This window comes from Juglans regia, chromosome 5 (assembly GCF_001411555.2).
Source record: "Juglans regia cultivar Chandler chromosome 5, Walnut 2.0, whole genome shotgun sequence".
NCBI classification, from domain to species: Eukaryota; Viridiplantae; Streptophyta; class Magnoliopsida; order Fagales; family Juglandaceae; genus Juglans; species Juglans regia.
In genome coordinates this window covers 5,221,160-5,240,924 of record NC_049905.1, presented here as the reverse complement: position 1 = coordinate 5,240,924, position 19,765 = coordinate 5,221,160, and the positions used below count along the sequence as shown (strand labels likewise).

Here is a 19,765-nt window from a genome sequence, read left to right as displayed (position 1 = left end):
TTGGATTTTTTTTTTAATAATTTCATCACATTAAATTATATATATATATATATTTGTTTTTAATGTTTTACTTTCTTTAGTATTTTATTGGACATTAAAAAAAAAAAATCTAATCCATAATATACGAGGCGAAGAGGATGGTTGGTTTTCATGAAGTACGAGAACCAAAGAATCCATATCTCCTAAATAAACATAAAAGAAAACGGACAAATATATGCAAAGATCCCAAAACCATAACGTATTCTCTGTGTTGTATGTTGTCTCAATCTCCCGCTAGCACGAGCATATGGCAGTTCAAGCTAAAACTCCTCGTATTCGCTTGTCTCACAACTTTCACTCTCCTATGCCCGCAAATCTCTCTCTTCTTGGCGTACCGTTCAGATCAACAGCTTCACAACCTGGAAGAAGGAAGTCTCCTAAACTCAGCTGCAAATCCAACGGCGATGACAGCGATCAAGTATACTTCTCATTTCGTTTTTTTTTTAGTTGATACTGAGCTTTATTATAGTCTGTATTCATGTTAACAATAGGGACATGCACGCATTAAATTGGGCTAGAACTAGCATCGCCTGCCCGTAGCTACTAGCAGAGCAAGATGAGCAACATTTCTGTTCCCCATGTCTTGTCTCATGACTCTCATCGTCTATTCATCTTATGGATTCAGCTAACTACATTTCATCTCCCATACATTAAACTGATTCGAGCATTTCTGTATAATGACCGCCTTTTCGACTCCTTGTCTCTCCACACTTTGAAGTCATCGCTGCCGAACCATAAACCATCTATTATTAATCTCAAAGAATCTTTTATTTTGTGACAGGATTATCTCATAGATGCTCCAGTTTCAGTTGGCGATGGCTTTTCCTTCAGCGGAGGTGCTACTCATCTGTTTTACTACTGCTACCACTAGTAGTACTATTTTGTTATGTAATTGTGATCTTTGTGTATATGTGTCTCGATTGAAAAATGCGGGTGTGTTTTTTAACAGGAAAATATTCAGATGGGCCGAGCCGATCAGACGAATGGTTTAAGCAAGGGAAGATAGTGGGTATTCTTGTTCCTTAATTTTGGCTAATTTACTTATGCTGCCTGCATTTTTTAGGTTTTGGACATTCAAATTGCCGTACCTTGCCTTATGGGTTTTATAATAACTAAGTGCGTGGGAGAGGTATTAACCTCTTCATAGAAGTTTATTGTTTGTCATATCACTTTTCCCAGGTGAGAGCTCATCGTGTTCTTGGTTCTGGTGAGAAGGCCAAAGATCCCATTTTTGGACTTAAGATGGGTTCTGGTTCTCAGGCCCCGGCCGATACTTTTAGGTCAATTCTAAAGTATCTTAATGAAAAAATTGCCTTATTTGGAGTCATATTCGGCATGCCCATTAAGATTTGATTATTTGCAGGGTTTGCCATTGAAACATGCTCTGTATATGTGATTTTGTGCAATAGATGGTTTTGCGTTGAAAGTGGAAGTGCTGATAATCCTTCAGTCATATTAATTCACGGTTTACCATCACAGGCGAGTCATTTTTTTCCTTTCCATATTTTATAATTAGCTCTATTTCTTGTTCATTTATTCAGTTCCGTTTGAAGCTAAGATGCCCATTTTTTCACAGCCAGGTCTAGGGATGGAGATATGTGTCCATATCCTTTCATTTCTCTACCTTGCATTCTTTATGATTGTTGGTATATTTGGTTTCATCTAATTGCATACCCCTTTCATTTAGAGATTGCGTCTGATGCATAAATATAATAATTATTGCAGTAAGCATTGCATTCTTTATGATTGTTGGTATATTTGGTTTCATCTAATTGCATGCCCCTTTAATTTAGAGCTTGCGTCTGATGCATAAATATAATAGTTATTGCAGTAAGCGTCATGATAATATAAAATACCAATCTTATTGGCTGGATCTTTTTCTATTTTCAGGCGTACTCTTATCGTAAAGTTCTTCCTATACTCTCTAAGGACTATCGTGCCATTGCTTTTGACTGGCTAGGTGAGACTATAAATTTAGTTTATTGAGAATCATAGTAGAATCCATTCATTGCACATTGCTTTCCAGTTCTGTTCTTACTTCCATCTATTGATGGCGATTATGAGAAAAGTATGGTAAAAGCCTTGTGCCAGTATTGATACTGAAAAGAGGCAGTAGAAAGTACCACCCTTTTCAATTCAATCTCAATAAGAAGTGTGATAGTTATAGAACTTTCTCTTTTTGTATCGTTTTTGGGGATCCCAACTGAATAGTAACTTAAAATAAGATTACTTATTAAAACCTGTTAATAAACATTGCTTTAAGCTGAAGATCATCGGCTGTTGATCCTAAAGATTGGCTTGGGACTGAAGAATATTTTAGTTAGCACTTATATCTGCTGCCTAATGTTAGTAATTTAAAATGTCTCTGATTTTTGCCTCCAAAAGAAAAGCTTTTAGAGAATCTTAATTTGATTTTGTACACTGTAAGTCCATCCAGCCCATAATGTTTTAAAAAGTTACTTAGTTCTTAAGTACATCAGAATTCTGCACAGTTTCTCTCAATGATACTTAGTTTGAAGAAAAGAAATCATCAATTCTTTCATTTCTTCTTGAAAATAAATATTGATATAGTCATCAGATTGCATCTTATCATGAAATATTATTTCATTATATGGTAATTACAAAATTTTCCTGCCCTTTTTTTGTCTCTCCAATAGGTTTCGGATTTTCAGATAAGCCTCAACCTGGATATGGGTTTGACTATACTTTGGATGGTAATTGCTTTTTCAGCCTAAAAATGACATATCATATATGCTTCTTGATTTCCCTCTTTGTAGTTAATTTTTGATATGACTGCAGAATATGCATCATCCTTGGAGTCTCTTATAAGTGAACTTGCCACCGGCAAGGTCTCACTTGTTGTCCAGGTATCTCTTCCTTTCCTGATTATAAAAGCATGGACATACTTAATATTCCCTTGTTTTGTGACATGTGACTGAAGAGTGCCTTTAATCTTTGGTGTATTTCCCAGGGCTACTTCTCCCCAGTTGTGGTTAAGTATGCTCTCAGTCATCAGGAGAAGCTCAATGACTTAATACTGCTTAATTCTCCTGTATGGATTTCTTGAATCTAACAAATTAGCTTCGAATTTCTTTTGAACCATGCTCATAATATCACTCTGATCATATCCATGGTGGTATACAAACACGTGTATATGGGTAAATTTAAAGAAATCTCCTTAATTGTTTTTGCGATATAGCTCTGGGTTACCTGTAATTCCAGAAATGTCTCTGATCTTCTTCCATGTTTCTGAAATGACATTAGTTTTCCTATTCATTTACCAAATAGGGGAGATTTTTTTTTTCCCAAATATGCAGTTGATGAAATTTCTCACATTTCAGATTGAAATATTACCTATATGGTTTTGTTGGCCTTTCACTATATAGCAATTCAAACAAAGGAATAAGTGAGAGCAAAAACTGAAATCCTTGGCATTAATTATAATTTCAAAAACAAATCTCAATGACATTTGGCCTTATTTTTGGCCCATGGAAGATTCTGTGGACTGTACTATTTGAATGTATCTCTTTAACGTTGCGTCTGATTATGCATAACGACAGCGATGAGCATATTGTTTTGTTGTTTATATAGGATGACAGCAACTAATGAACATGTTCTTTCCTCTGAATAAAGCTAACAGCCAAACATGCCAACCTTCCATCAACCTTGTCCATATTCAGCAACTTCTTGCTTGGTGAAATATTTTCTCAGGTATGAAGGTCCTAAGAGTGGGGAAACTGAAAGGGGGATGGAGGGGTGGGGTGGGGGTTTTGGTTTGTAAGTGCACTGGTGCATGATACATCTTGTTCCCATGTGCAATTAGGATCCTCTAAGGGCTAGTGATAAAGCCTTGACAAGTTGTGGTCCTTACAAAATGAAAGAGGATGATGCAATGGTTTATAGAAGACCATATCTCACGTCTGGTTCATCTGGTTTTGCACTAAACGCAATTAGCAGGGCCATGAAGAAAGAGCTCAAGGTGAAAATCTTCTTTTTTCCTTTTCCTTTTAGGTCTTTTAAATTAAATTCTGTTTGTTTATGGGCCTTAGAGTTGTAATATGTGGCTTAACAGATTAAGATTGTGAAGAAAAGGAGTTAAAAAGAAACAGGAAAGGAATGATAACTAAAACACATGGATAACTGTCAGTTTCCCATAAATCCTAAATTTTCCTCTGACATGAGGACTATTGACTATATTCACATGGCACGTAATTTGGAAAACAATGCCAAACCGTTACCCTTAGATGTTGTGCAAGATTTTCTTCATGTTGTATGAATTTATAAGAGTCCCAATAGCAAACTTTCTTGTAGTTAATTCTTTATCCATCTCTGTGTTCATTCTGATTGCTGTACATGCAGACCTATGTGGAGGATATGCAGAGAATACTGACAGATAAAAATTGGAAAGTTCCAACAACGGTTTTGTGGGGCCAAAGAGACCGCTGGTTGAGCTATGATGGAGTTGAAGATTTCTGCAAGGATGCAAACCATAAGCTTGTAGAACTACCGACGGTACAAAATTTTCTCTCTTACTACCATTGCTAGTCCATAGAATAAAATCAGCACAGACCCAAACAAAACACACACTCCAATTCAGATAACTAACAATTGAATGCTTGTGAACTTTATGTGCACGTCCCAAATTCATATCCTGACTGCAGAATGAATACATCATTTATTGATGCACTTCCTCTGCAATAAGTTTCTAGGTAAATTGCACTTCCTGGCTCCTATCATAAATTAAGGTCTTTGAAATATCCCCTTTAAACTAGTCTCCTAAACTGTGAGACCACCTTTAAATTTGTTTGAATGTTGATTATATTTAATACTAATTTTATATAAGAAAAACATTAGCCTGGTTTGGTTACCAAGACAATCTCATCTTGTTTCATATAATCATTACAACTTTCTCAAACTCACACACAAAATATAATAAACAATTCAACTTTTTCAAATCCCAAAACAAAAATAATATTAAAAAAATTAAAATTATATTCTAACAATATTTTATTCAATTTTTAACTTTTATTTTATCTTATCTGTGTAACCAAACATTTAATTTGTGGCTCACACAAACAGATATGAGACGGAAAACGAGTTTTTTTTTTTGCTCATTTCTACTGCTTCTTGGGTATTCTCAGGTATTCTTAGTGAGGATCTTGAAGCATTCTTCTCGGTTTTTTTGTTCTTGTCTTAGTTTTCTTTGTTTCCTTTTATTTTGTTCTGTTTTTGCTTTTTCTTATGTGATTATAAAGTATAATGGAAATTAAAAAAATTGTAAGGGTAAAGTGACATTAAAAATAATCCAATAGTTTTATGGAGTTTTTTTTTTTTTTTTTGCCTTTCCTAAGCAATAGTTTTCAGAAGTTAATAACTTGAGTTTAAGATTTAAGGAAATATTGTAACCAAACTCACGGCTTAGAGTGGAATTAAAATGCTGGTTATCTAATTGTTTTACTCAATAATTGCAATTTAATTTTTTGCTTTATTTTGCCAAAATGCAAAGAAGAAAATTTATAATTGCCTCGCCATCTATACTCTGAAAAGACTATTATGCAGCACTGTTTGATATTCTATCAGATAAGCATTATAGTGGACACCGTAACAGTTGTATAGAACTGGTTCTTATGGGCAGAGTTTGTAGTGCCAACACTGCAACTGTTTGGATGCTTTACACTTATCCTAATAAATTATGGGTTCAAGCTCTTGCGAAAAAATACCTCTAAAAGGAAAACTTGTTGCAGTTTAAGAAATTCCAGCGCCATTCATGGGTGGCTTACTTGAGATTCAAGACTTACTGAAAAAGGGATATGTTTTGTTTGTGAGGAATGGTAAGAGCATTGCCATTAGGCCTTGGGATGACCCTTGGCGTTTGCCTGGTTTTAAGCCAAACCCAAAGGATGATCCAGTTGGTACATACTAAAATGTAAGCTTGATGACCTAATTGGCCCCACCACTTTCTCTTGGAAGGTTGATTTAATTGCAAATGGTTTTGATGAAGAATCTGGTGGTACAACTTGAACACGGATCTTCCAGCTCAGGAAACTGATGACTTCCTTATTTGGGCAACAAATAGTAAAGGTACTTTATGGTTGAATGATGGAATCATTTTTATCTTACTGACCAAATGGCAAGCTTTAAAAGCAGCAGAATCTCATGACTTCATTGGAGTGGGAAGCACTAATGTTGACCAGGTTACAGGATAGGTTGAATTGTTACTCAACAATTCAGCAACATGTCGATTGTTACATGGATAAAAAAAAATATGCTATTTCTGAAGGATATGCGAGTTTTGAATATTATTTTGTAGGTGATTTTATCATTTGTGCTACAATTATTATGGATGATCTGGTGTGGTACTGGCACGAGATTGTGCATTAGGGATGCTCCACCAACCAATGCAGTTACCATGGCGGCATCAGCCAAAAATTTGTATAATAAACATTTGCTTGCTTGGGCTGATAAGGGAAATGGTTGAAACGATGAGGCAGAATCTGCCCGGCCCCAGTAGGCTTATGGAAAATAAATCTTGAGGTGTACGCTAAAATTTCTGTTATGGCTGATGTGTGCGTACTGTGGAGACAACAGAATGCAGCACTGTTAGCCCACAGAAGTGCTGCTGCATGCCCTTGGGCTTAAGGATGTTATGCTTGAAGAGGATGCCTAAAGTAGTTTGCAATGCTATATATTGGTGATAAGGAATCTGTCCCCGACTGCATATTGCAGACTTGGAGAGACACAAGGGATTTTTATTTTTCCAGGTTCATAATTCAGATGAATCAGGTTGGTTAGTCAAGTGGCTGGATATATGAGAAGGCAAATCAACCAGCTGATCTCTCAGTGGCTAAATGGGCAGCTGAAAATCGTAGTTTTAGTTGCACTCCAGAGTGTGATATCCCAAAACATGTTGTAAACTAGGATGAGGTCGTTGATCCCACATACCTCAAGTTTTAATGAAGTCTTGCATGCAACAATTTCGTTAAAAAAAAGGATTATTTCCATCTTTTTTGTCATTATTGTGTGATGATAGGGTCGGTTCCACTAAATAGGTACTGATTTTTATTGCCATGTATTTTCAGTTTTAAGCTGTTGGGAAAACTGCACTTAAATTGTTGTGCTTTGCAGGGAGGACATCATGTACAAGAAGATTGTGGGGAAGAACTTGCGCAGATCATTTCCAGGGTTCTCAGCAAAAGGAGCCAAATTTGATGTTACAAGACCATTCCTTCTTGAATAACTGATGATACAAAAACATTATTCTTTAATTAACACAAAGTATTCAGTGTATATATATATATAGTCAGTCTTTGAGTAATGCTAAATACATGATCTAAGGTGTGCAAGTCTCGCACACTCCTCTTGAAATATACCAACTTTATGACTATACGAATCATTTCCCCAGTCTTTATAATAAAAAAAAGTGTATCAGTGATTTGATGTTAAAAAAAAGGAAGCACACTTCACCTAATTTTTATTTCTTCATAATTTTCATTCGATTCATGTATTTTTTCCAACCCATGCAATTAGATCATTTTTATCAAACTTCAGATAAAACAATCTATGCAGCTGAAGATTTACTTCTTCAATAACCAAAACATGATAAACACAAATAAAAAACTGAGCTCCCCACACGTACTCAGAGACCTTTCATCAGTAGGTCGTGAAAAACTCAGAGACTTCAAAATATATGGAACAATAGATGTCATTAGTAAGAATATTAGTAAGAATATATGATCTGTTGCCGAGTCAGAAGTCAGAAGTCAAATGATCAGTGGTCCTAACCCTTGGGAGCTCTCTGATCTCTGCTTATGATCTGAGACATTAATCATAATTATGAATAAGTTAAAAGTGTCTAAATCTAAAGCTGGATTATGTCAACCTATAGCTAATATCACTGGCCCACCCACGTTCTTCATTCTACTATACTGATGGCGGCCACATTCATAAAGCAAAAACGTACACACTCCAGTTCATGAGCCTGCCCGTTTGACATTGATCATATCTGTCATTTTGTTCTTTTTCTCCATAAAAAATCCTTCTAGAAATGCCAATATATATATATATATATGTATGTATGTATGTTGTATGTATGTAAATAGTCGATCATGTAAATAGTACTAATTAATGTGTGGTTGAGATAACAGACTAGGGTCGGAGTTGATATTGCTGAGGCAAAATGGAATCTGCAAACATCTTTAATAATTTTATTGCAGAAAAATCAATTTAATTTTAAACTAGTACTTTATTTTTGTTAAATAATTGTGCTATTTATATGGAAAACGATATTTGTAATTTTAGAATATGTAAGTTCTACACATTTAATTATTTTTAAAAAAATGAATGGATAAATTTAGAATTCACATGAAAAAATTTATTTTTTTAATGGTAAATCTCACTTTATTTTTTCGAAGAAAGTACGTGGATCTTGCATATCCTAGATATGTATGTATCTAACAATACTCATGCATATGTATTTTCTTTCAAGATAGATGTGCATTAACCTGATCTACTAGCTGCGTTTTGATGCTGAGATGATCTCATGTGAATAATAGTATTTTGTAGATTCTATTGAGTTGAGTTTAAATGAATATAGGTTGAGATATGTGTTTAAAATGTATGAAGTAGGTTGAGAAGATCAATTTAACTTTTTTTAAAAAAAGTTAAAAAAGTTGTGAGTTCGATCAATGATTGATTCCAGATGGGTTGATACGAGCATTATATGTTCCAAACATAGCATATTCACATGCATAAGCAGCCAATCAATCAAAGGCATGTCAATATATATATATATATATTGAAATTAACCAAACTAAATGTCCGTTCTACGTAGTACTTATCCAAGAAAACTAATTGATCATGTCCCTTCATTGTCGATCTTTTCTTTAGCATTACCAAATTAAAAAGGCTTGCCGGCTAGCTAGCCTTCCACTCACCCTTGATCACCAATTATATATACCTCTAGTCTCGACAGCTCCAAGTATATAATGTGACAGTACTCACATATAGCACTCATGTAATTAACTTGTCTGGTCCTTTTCCTTCGCCTCTTTCGTTCTTTTTTCACTTGTACGCACGTTCATCACGTGCAACCTCTAGTACTCATGTGAAAACCTAACTAAACTGGCCCTTGATACAGAATACTAGTACTGCATGATGCATGACCTTTCTCTAGCTTCAACAAGCGGCCAGTTGTTCAACCATTTTTGAAGTTAGAAATTAAGGAAAAATGTATGAATTTCGGTGCTAGAAAGAAGAGAAGATCGAGCAGATCAATGATCGATTCAACAATTTATCGCCTGGTTTAACTCTGCAGATAGCAGACACATACATCCCCAGGACTGTCAAAGACAAAAACAAGGTATATTTTGGTGCATGCAGGTGGCTGTTCCGATCAAGACGATCGAAGGAGCCTAGCTAGCTCCGACATTAACCAAGTCAATATATAAAAATATACGATTGAAGGGAAATCACGAAGATATTATATAGTTTTAATTGTAGAATATATAATGGGTGGGGAAGGAATTATAACTACTAATTTCTTTATAGTCTTACATATATTAATGTAGAGGCTTAATTTAAATTGAGACGATTATAAAAGTTTATTGAAATGTGAGCATTTATCACATGCATTGCTCCTATTCAGCTAGGCTTGCTTTGAGTGTTCAAACTGATCATCTATGCATGCTTTACATGCCGATTATTCGAGGAGGAGGAATATTACCAAATATATATTGTAATCATTTGTGTCTGAGACAGACGAAAATCAGGCCGGATGCATGCATCAACGTCTGCTATCAGGTTTAATTCCTCTTAAACGTTAACTTTTCTTTTCATATTCTTTTGGCTGTTGAAGATCAAGAGATATTATTCATATATATATAGATTGAATATTGTCTAGTTTTAGCCATCAATATATGGTCATCACTAAAACGACTTAAAGAAGAAGATCATGCACAGAATCATGTGCTAGTTAGGTGCAGCTTAATTGATATTATATCTCCTTTAACTTAAAAAAGTGGCTATAAACGACGTGAACAGTAATAAACAGTGCACAATACTACAGTAATAAACAGTGTTGATCAGTGCAAACAATATGAAACATGCTATAGTAATCAACAGTGTCGAACAATGTTTACAGTAATAAACAATAAAATAAATGATAGAGTTTTGTTAAATATTTTTAGAATAATGCTATATACAGTCGTGGAATGTGCAAACGCCGTGCAGTCGCTTTGAAAAATAGTGGGGTCTACTATTAAAAAATTAATTTATTTTCATATAGATCTCATTTATTCACTTTTTTCAAAGCGATTGTACGGTGCTTGCACACTCATGACTGCAAGTATCATTTCTCATATTTTTAAGAGAGTAAAATCATATAAATAATTAGAGTTTTAATATAATTCAAATCTCATAATATTCTTAATTAACTAAAATTCTTTAGATAAAATGATTTTTTACCATTATAATATTTTTAGAGTTTCAAAAATAGAAAATACGTACTTTAATGATGAAAAAATGTGAGAGCAATATAGAAATAAAAGATTATGTATTTTTTCAGTTCTCCTTGGATCATTGAGTATTCTGGTTGAATTTTACACAATTTATATATTTTGCTAAGAAAACTATTGTAAAAATATCCAAAATATTTTAATTTTCATATTACTCATATTACGTACTGTAACGTTTTGTTATCATTACAATGCTTGTTAAAATTTATTTTCCTGCTCTTGTGTATTAAATTATTAACTAATTAATTTTTTTTAAAAAAACATATTATTTTACACATCATATTCTTTTTTTGGACACATTATTTTCAATTAGATAAATGAGCAAATGTGCTTTGCACGTTATATAACCGCTAGTGTGTGTGTATATATATATAACATGCAAAAGATGCAAATCTGCAGCACAAACACATTAAGCACAAACACATTAAAATTAGAGTAATGCTAGATATAATTTTATAGTGTGCAAATCCCGTTTACTCCGTTTAAAAAAAATGAAACTCACCATTAAAAAATAAATTTTTTTTTATGTAAATCATTAAATTATCTACTTTTTTCAAAGAGAGTACTCATGTGTGAGGCCAATTACATATATCTAAATCTATACAAATCATTTCCCTAAAATTATTTGCTGCCGCCTACTTTTGGAAAACATACTAATTTATTTATACACTACTTTTTCTTGTAAAAGTTATATATACATTAGATATATGTTTCTAATTTTGAGACACATTAATTTCTATTAAAAAGTTTAGATTTTTAACACTAAGAAAAAGGCTGGCATCTAGCTAGACATGATCATGATCATGATCATGATCATGCATGATGATCTATATATATTAGTACTAAATCAGCAAACATTCCCCCACACGCGTACATATATACACTGATCACACACACAATATATTCCCTCAAATACCAAAAACATACATGCATGGATTAATTGGGTCTTTTAACAAAGTTATAAAATGCAAAATGCATGACACATGATACATGATATTATATATAAACCTGCACATGCATGATGATCAGTGGTGTGTGTGTGTGTGTGTGTGTGTATATATATATATATATATATATCGTTTGAAATAGAATTAAGAAAGACAGCTATCTATGGGGTGGTTCGCATTAATATGTTGCCAAAACCCTTTGCTATAGGGAACGTCGATCCACGTTAATTGCTAGCAGCTAGCAATTATACACTCCAAAAGATCAAAATAGACAGCTGTCGAGCACTTGTAGTTAAACCTCCAAGACTTTCGCTAGCTAGATCCAATATTTACTTCGGCGGATCTATATCGATCAGTACTACGTACGTACTCTAGTACTACTGTCTGAGCGGGAGGCAACTAATTAAGATCATGAATGTTCATATATAGATCGGGATAATCTAGATTCATTAGCATTGACTTTGCAACTTCTCTAGCTTACTCGATCCATTTTTCCGGCCATATTGCAAGTTGTACTAAGTATTAACTAATCTTAAAATATAAATATGTGGAACTCTCATCCTTTTATATGATATCATGATATTTTATTAAGATGAGAGTATCACCTCATTTATTTTTGTAGATGAGATGAGATGAAATATAATTGAATAAAATATTGTTAGAATATATATTTTTAATATTATTTTTATTTTGAGATTTGAAAAAAATTGAATTGTTTATTTTATTTTGTGTAGAAATTTAAAAAAATTGTAAAAATTAGATGAGATGAGATATTGAGACGAGAATAGTTGTGAAAATAAACGAAGCCTTATACTTAGAGAATAGTACTTAAATCAGATACTATTACGCATCACGCAACCGTCATGCACCATCGCTCGCCATGATCGATCACCCGATGGATCCATATATCGCTAGTTAATATTGTTAGCTCAACCATTTTGTCACATATATATCAAAAGGAGGTGAATCTGAAAATAATAGAAGCATATATAATGAAATATAAACTATATATATATTTGGGGTTATTAGCTAAAGAAATTAAGAACCCTAGCTAGCTAGCTAACACAACAAAACGAAGAGATAAATTAAAGGACCCCACTGCCAAGTTGTTAATGGAACCATGTGCGATCATATGGTGGTTGGCCCTTTGCAACCCCACTAGGCACTAGACTCACTTTTCACCCTCCAAAACCCCAAACTGAAAACGAAAGCAGAAAAAAATAACCTCATTATTTAATATATATTCCCAAATATTTCAAAGCTAGCAGTGATTCCCCAAGTATTCTCCCATTTTCAATCTCTCTCTCTCTCTCTCTCTCTCTCTCTCTCTCTGATATGTAGATTTTGTGTGTCAGAACTCATTCCCCTTTGCTGTTAATTTTGTCTTTCTGAGTAGACTCTTTGTGTCAGAAGGAAAATCTATTTCTTCATTAACGCTGCTTTGTCGACCTTGGATCTATATATCCCTAAAAGGCGCAACAACCGGCCACAACCTTTGGTTTTAAGTGCAACCAAACCCAACATCCCAAAACCCTAAAATTCTCTCTTTGCAACTATGAATCCTAGGCGCTCCATCTCTTCGAACCCTGCTAGTACAGTAAAATCTAGGTTCACCAATGGCTTCCTTAAAGCCTTGTTGAGAATAAATAGGCAAAGAATTACCAGTACTACTGCATATACCCCTAGGGAGATCTTTCGGGGATACCTCAGAGTCAAGATTGCAGCTGATGTTTCCATGGCTTCTGCTATCGGCTCAAGGAGAGCTTGGAGTCGAGCTATGCTTCGCAAGGTTCGTAGCCATGGTCGAGACGGTGCTCAGGTTAGAAGAATGAGCTTTCTTGCCATGAGGAAAAGAAATTTATATGGGAAGAAGATCAAGTGTGTCGAGGAGGACGTAGGTTGTTACCAAGCCAACGTGCTACGAAAACTGGTGCCTGGTGGTGCAGCCATGGATATGTGCTGTTTGTTAGGTGAGACTGCTCATTATATAAAGTGCCTCAATACCCAGGTAAAGGTGATGAGAAGAATTGCTGAAGTTTTCTCCACTTGATCTTGAGACCGATCGATATATTATCATTTACATTGAATTTTGAGTGGGAATAATTTCGACCAACAAATTATAAAATTTTATCTTTGAAAGAAATTTCCATCCTGATGATCTGGATCAGCTGATCATGGCCGGAGGGAAGCTGGCCTGAAAAAAAAGTAGGGTAAATGATGAATATTATTATAATTTGTATGTTTTGATCTTAATTTGCTGTTGTTTAATTTTGCTAAATGTTTTTAATTACTAGCTAGCTAGCTGTATTATTGTTCTTGCTGGATGCCTCAGAAATTCAAATGCAGTGATCATTAATATTGGTTTAGAACGAAGCAGATCAATATGGGTTTTATCGCTTGCCAGCTTCTTGAGACAACTATTTGTTTATATCCAAGACACTGGAATTTCTAATGATTTTCAACTTCTGCCCACTGATCATTCTAATAGTTTTTGTCCCCTGTCTTGGATAAAGCTTCCTAAGTTCTTGATGATAATTTTAAAAATAATTAATTAATTAATGCTGTAATATTGGTTTTAAATTAAATGCCTCGCAAGAATTTTGCTCAAATCTACAGACGTTCTCCTCGCTCAGGAGGCCGGCAATGTAAGAGCCGCTTCGGTTCGTGTTCTTCAAAGTTTCATAAGGTTTGTTTTTGTTTATTTTGATACAATAATATAATAGATTATATTATGCAATAAGAAGTGCTACAGGTCATACAAATAAATTATACAAAGGAAACATCCCACAAACTGACATGGTTTCATGGAATCCGTTAGATTTATTTTATAATAAAAGTAATTTTATAATCTAACGTATCACATCAATCTATATCAGTTTATGAGTTTACTTTTATGTAATCCTTGTGTGGCTAAATTAGTATTTTCCAATATGATAAACTATTATGTTGAACATAAATGGTACTACAAGTTTTTACTTTTTCTTTTTTAATTAATGGATTTAGGCAATAACCATTAATGTAAGTGCTTTTGTCATCTTCATTTAGTTTTTTCTTAATTATAGTACTCTAACAATTCTTTTATCCTGTATAAATTTATAAGTTAATTAATTACTTTTTATAATAATTATTCGAAAATAGTATTTCTATATATTTTTATTACTTTAGAGTTTGTGTATCCTTTTTAGAAAACCTCTTCTTTGGGGCCTTCTAAAATTATTTCCCAAATAATTATAATATTAATATCATTTTTAGAGAGTTTAAGGCATTTTATTAATTTCTTAATAGAGGCCATTAATAATTTCATTCTTGATGCAATTGCCTAACTTGCCTAATTAAGCATGGAGCCGCCCTAATCTAGCGCTAGCTTCTCTATTTTTTTTCATTCTTTTTTTTTTTAAGAAGATGACGGTATCCCAATTTTATTGATAATCCTAATTTTTTACGGAGAAAAATCGTAGTTACAACTGAACACTTGGGGGCTACAAATAAGCATAAAGCCCAAACCCAGGATTTAAAAACACTAAAATTTTAATACCACAATACAACATTAAACTTAAAATAAAAAAGATACAAACATAGTAAAAAGGACCACACAACCTGCAAAAACAATCTTAGCACCTTCAAAAAAGAAAAGCAAAAAAAATACCAAACAAAATAAATCAACAACGAAGCGAAAGAATGCCCAGCTTGTCCAATCTGATGATGCCTCGCAGCATTCTCGGTACATCCCCAAAGCCTTGCCACTCCATTTGTTGACCCATCGCGCCATACTTTGCAAGCCAATCAGTAGCTTTATTTTCCTCTCTGAATATATGTCAAACTGAGCAAACCATAGAATCCATAAGAGCAGGAATTTCCTCCCAGAAGTCTTCAAAATACCAAACTCCACATGATCTTCTTTTCTTCCACCACGGCACCACCACTTGAGAATCAAGCTCAATATCCACATAACTAATCCCCATATTATTACAGACTTTAAGACTATACAGAAGGGCTAATAATTCAACTCTATATTCGACCCAACGTCAATGGAAGAAGCAAATGCTTGAACCAAATTACCTTGATCATCTCTGATAATACCACCCACCCCTGAAGGCCCAAGATTATCAAAACTGCTACCATCTGTATTTAACTTGAACCAACATTGACTAGGTTTTTTCCAAGCCACCAACTGAGGACTGCGCCTTGACGGAACTAAAGGCGGAATAAACTAGGTTGAAGTAATGCATATCGGGATGAAGATATGCATATCGTGTGTTATTACTTGTACGACACTACAAGGGGAAATAGCTTTACCAGCGACATGTTTTCGCTGGGAAAACATAAAAACTCGTTGTTAAATCTCTTTACCAACGATTTAAAATTCGTTGCATAATCGCCGGTATTAAAGCCCCACTTTAGATCTACTCCAACGGAACTAAAAAATCACCGGCAAATTTTTTTTTCATGGCGAAAATAAGTCTTCGCTAAATACCATTATAATCGCTGCAAAAAAAAAAAAGATAGGATTCAATTTTTAAACGTTGGGAAATCTTTTTTCCAGCGATTAATTTCTGTCACAAAAAAGAAATTAAATTGCCGAAAAGATTCTTTCCTGGCGATGATTTCAAATCGTCGTAATAGAATTAACGGTAATGAAAGAACATTTGCAGCGATTAAATTTTGCTGGCATATATTAATACCAGCGATTTTGACATCGTTGCAATTGAGTATATCTCAATTGCAGTGACCATACTATCGCTGCGAATAAGTATACAACGGAGATTAAAAAATCGCCGTGAATTAGCGTTTCGTTTTCAAAATTATTTTGCGGCGATTTTTAACTCGCTGTAATTGACTTCTTGATTTCCTAGTGCTCGATAGTAGCGATCGTAATATCACTGTTAGTAACCGTTCCATTGGGAAAATTACTTAGCAACCAACCATAAACTTTAAACAGAAATAGTCATTCACATTGTCAGTCAAGAAAACTGATCAGTTACCAACAATAAAATCAACTCTATGCAAGCCCCAACTTTAAATGAAAAAATCCTGCACAACATCATTTATAATTGGTGGCCTCTAATTCTTGTCCTAGACTACGTATTAAGGATTGATGCTCCTTAATTGTGGGAACTCTTTTCACCATCCTCTCTCTCTCTCTCTCTCTCTCTCTCTCTCACACACACACACTTTATAATATAATATATTCACCCATGCATTTTCCATGCACCTCCAATATCTCTTCTTAATTAGCACCCAACAAAAAAGAAAAAATGCATTTATGATGTTATTGGTTTTAATGGGTTTTATATTTAACAATTATTGATAAGTGTTTCTCAAAGCTTCATCCAAATAGAATCTGATCATCACAAAGTTGACACTTTTAAGAGCATAAAATCAATTCCACCTTGAGAAAAACATTGATTCCAAACCTATAAATGAATACGGTGAAAAAAATGGATTGAATGCCAAGCTAGCGTGCTGTGTGTGTGTCTTTTACATTATTAGTGTAAAAGCGATACCCCAAGGATGTGATATGTGTCAAGCACATGGTTTTTTGCCGACGACTTTTACTGTCATTATAAGATAAATTAGAGAGATCTTTCTTATGTTTTAAAAATTGACTTAATCGAATAAAAAGTATTGACACCTTAAATTCAGGTTTAAGTGATAAACCTGAATTGTGCTTTTAATAATTGGTTTATTAAGACTAGAGTCACCCTTCTATTTTCACAAAACATGATATTTATAGAACTTGAAGAAAAACACCATTATTTAGTAAAAGAAGTAAGAAGATAATTAAGTTTAAGTAATTAGCATGGTAAGATCAGATATGTTTTCAGTTAGAAAGTAACCACTAGGCATTAGAGTTAATTATTTTCAATTCAAATGTTCTTATTACTATTAGCTAGGTAGAAAGAATCATGGTGTATTCACAGAATTTTATTTCCTCTTTTGAAATATATATATTATTCATGGGGTTTTATGAAGAAGTATCGAATACCAAACTTTAAGCAATTGAGAACCACATTAGAGACACATAAAGCAGGCAGGCATACAACATGCAATTTGTTGTGGGGTAAAGGTGGATGATATATGTACATTCCAGATGCTATGATGTCGATGGGTGATTGATAAAGTAGAGATTTAATGCAAAAAATGAAAAATCTATGGTGTGCAAATTAAAAAAATTCAAACATAGTTTATCAACATCTAATACCCACATCAACACATGTTCAACATGCAGATACGCATGCAAAAATTGTGTAAAAAAGGAGATGATATCACAACTGCACAACTAGTGATTATGTGGTAAAACGGAAAACAACTGCCTACTCAAAGACAACTATAATTGGAATTGTATATTTTCAAGGATAGATAGAAACAGAAGCAGCAAAAACAACAACAACACTTGATTTGTATTGATAGCTCTAACAATATGATATTTTAATTAAATCAATGCAGGTTGTAAAATAGAAGTTATTTGTTTTTTAGACCGAGCTAATGGAATATAACCATATGGAGCCTGGTTAGGTAGCTCAAGAAGTAGTCTGGAGAAACTTAAAGGCCTCATACAATGCATATAATTATGTATAAGTGCCCACTATATATAAGATTTTCATGCTTGCATGATCTGTAGTCTATTTTTAATCCTTTAAATCAAGTGGCCACATCGTTTTCAAAAAAAACATTTATTCATTATGGATGCCATTGAAAGAGTTAACCTATAGTTAATTAATGATCGGTAAAAAAATATCCTAGAAAAAGAAAATTTATATGCACATTCAAACAAAGTAACATTCTTCACAGAAATCAGTTAACTACATATTAGAAGGTACCAAAAGGATAAATGCTACAAGAAAAAGACTCTGTTTTTTATTGAATATCACCCACAAATTTTGCCAACTGCTAATATCCACAGCTTAGACCACCACAAACAGAAAAGGCAGATATACAAAAATTAAACCTAAAGGAAGAACATGGAAATGAGATTGACAGTGTAAAAAAATTATTGTACAAGCAAAAATAAAACCTCAAGGAAGAACATGGGAATGAAGCCCAAAAAGATATGCATGAAGATGCAATGTAATAGACAAATTAGACAAGAAAATATACCTGAAATAGTATATATATTCCCTGAAAATCAGACTCGATTGATAGGAAAATAAAACCCAAAAACTTAACTCCAAACCGAATATGTAGGCACTGTGCGGCGACTTTCTAGGGGCAGGAAATGACTCGAAAATGAAGTGATGCCACCATCAAATGAAAGGCACGAAAAAAGTGGGGATCTACGAGGAATGTGGATTTGCAGGTGGGCTATCCATGGAGAAACACGAACTAGGGGGAGAAGGGTGTGGGAAGAAGGGACTCCGAAGGTGAACGGCGTAATTACCGAAGGTGAACGGCGTAGTTACTGAAGTGAAGCCTTCAAGTCGCCTTCCGTCCGTCCAAAAATGCGGTGACCGTCGGCAATGGCTAGTGGAGAAATGGGTTTTCTGATTTTGGTCTGGGTTTCGTCGAAGTGGAGAAGAACAAGTGTGGTGGGGGAAAAAAGATTGGGGGGAAATAAAGATCTTTTGTGTTTTGGCGCCCACACTTAGTGTTACGACGTAAATTACATCGTTGCAACAGAATAAAACCTATACCGATGAAAAATATTGCCGCTAATACATATATAATCGCTGCAAAAAACGGAATAAGTGAAGTCTGGAATAGAATTCGGCACATGGTGTTAAAAACATGCGGCGATTCCCAACTCGCTGCAAATAAGTACCATTCGCAGCGATTTTTTTTGTAGCGATTATAAAATTGCCGATAAAAAAGACTTTTCTTGTAGTGCGATAAGTAATGTCTTATTATAATTATTCTAAGATGATGCTTTATATCTCTCATTTGGGTTTTGTTCTAAAATTTAAAAAAAAAAAAGCTAAAAATAAGATGTTTAATTTCCCACTATATTAAAAAAAAAAAAAAATCCCGATAGATAGCTATGGCTAGATCATGCAAAACTTAATTTGGACCGGTTCAAAGACTAAATTCTTTTGATTGGAAGAGGGGAATTAAATGTCTTGAACCCAGAAAATTAACAAAATTAATTATCACAAAATATTAAAGCTGATCTATATATTGATGCAAATTAGGAATTTGGGCGTCATGCATGTGGCCGCTAGATCATCAGCTTAGGCTACAATCTATATATCGAATAGTAACCATTCTCACATTAGCTAGCTAATTAACTAGGGTATGGAATGTGGGTATTTATGAAATGTGAGTACGTATAAC

The 19,765-nt window shown here is 34.0% G+C and overlaps 2 protein-coding genes across 4 annotated transcripts; both read left to right on the top strand.

Annotated features, from left to right (window-relative positions):
• Positions 1-123: 123 nt before the first annotated feature.
• Positions 124-7,449, top strand: LOC108988971 (uncharacterized hydrolase YNR064C). Of its 3 annotated transcripts, XM_018962402.2 has the most exons (13): positions 124-457; positions 821-875; positions 989-1,044; positions 1,219-1,319; positions 1,449-1,518; positions 1,930-1,999; positions 2,697-2,753; positions 2,839-2,906; positions 3,011-3,091; positions 3,673-3,750; positions 3,863-4,018; positions 4,399-4,551; positions 7,165-7,448. In XM_018962402.2, exons 1-13 carry the CDS (start codon positions 287-289, stop codon positions 7,246-7,248), a joined length of 1,200 nt encoding a protein of 399 aa, XP_018817947.2. In that variant the 5' UTR covers positions 124-286; the 3' UTR covers positions 7,249-7,448. The 3 variants fall into 3 exon arrangements, with proteins under 3 accessions (XP_018817947.2, XP_018817949.2, XP_018817948.2); XM_018962404.2 differs by lacking the exon at positions 3,011-3,091 and having other exon boundaries at positions 7,165-7,449; XM_018962403.2 differs by lacking the exon at positions 1,219-1,319 and having other exon boundaries at positions 989-1,048; positions 1,403-1,518; positions 7,165-7,449.
• A 5,320-nt stretch (positions 7,450-12,769) lies between these two features.
• Positions 12,770-13,787, top strand: LOC108988973 (transcription factor IBH1-like). Its single transcript, XM_018962408.2, has one exon. The coding sequence runs from the start codon at positions 13,053-13,055 to the stop codon at positions 13,545-13,547; it is 495 nt and encodes a 164-aa protein (XP_018817953.1). The 5' UTR covers positions 12,770-13,052; the 3' UTR covers positions 13,548-13,787.
• Positions 13,788-19,765: the final 5,978 nt, after the last annotated feature.

Excerpts from the sequence above, each read along its gene's own strand:
- LOC108988971 (XM_018962402.2), top strand. The coding sequence starts at position 287 with ATGGCAGTTCAAGCTAAAACTCCTCGTATTCGCTTGTCTCACAACTTT. Across the intron at positions 876-988 it reads TGGCTTTTCCTTCAGCGGAG|GAAAATATTCAGATGGGCCG; the intron begins GTGCTACTCATC and ends GTTTTTTAACAG. Across the intron at positions 2,754-2,838 it reads GTTTGACTATACTTTGGATG|AATATGCATCATCCTTGGAG; the intron begins GTAATTGCTTTT and ends ATATGACTGCAG.
- LOC108988973 (XM_018962408.2), top strand. The coding sequence starts at position 13,053 with ATGAATCCTAGGCGCTCCATCTCTTCGAACCCTGCTAGTACAGTAAAA.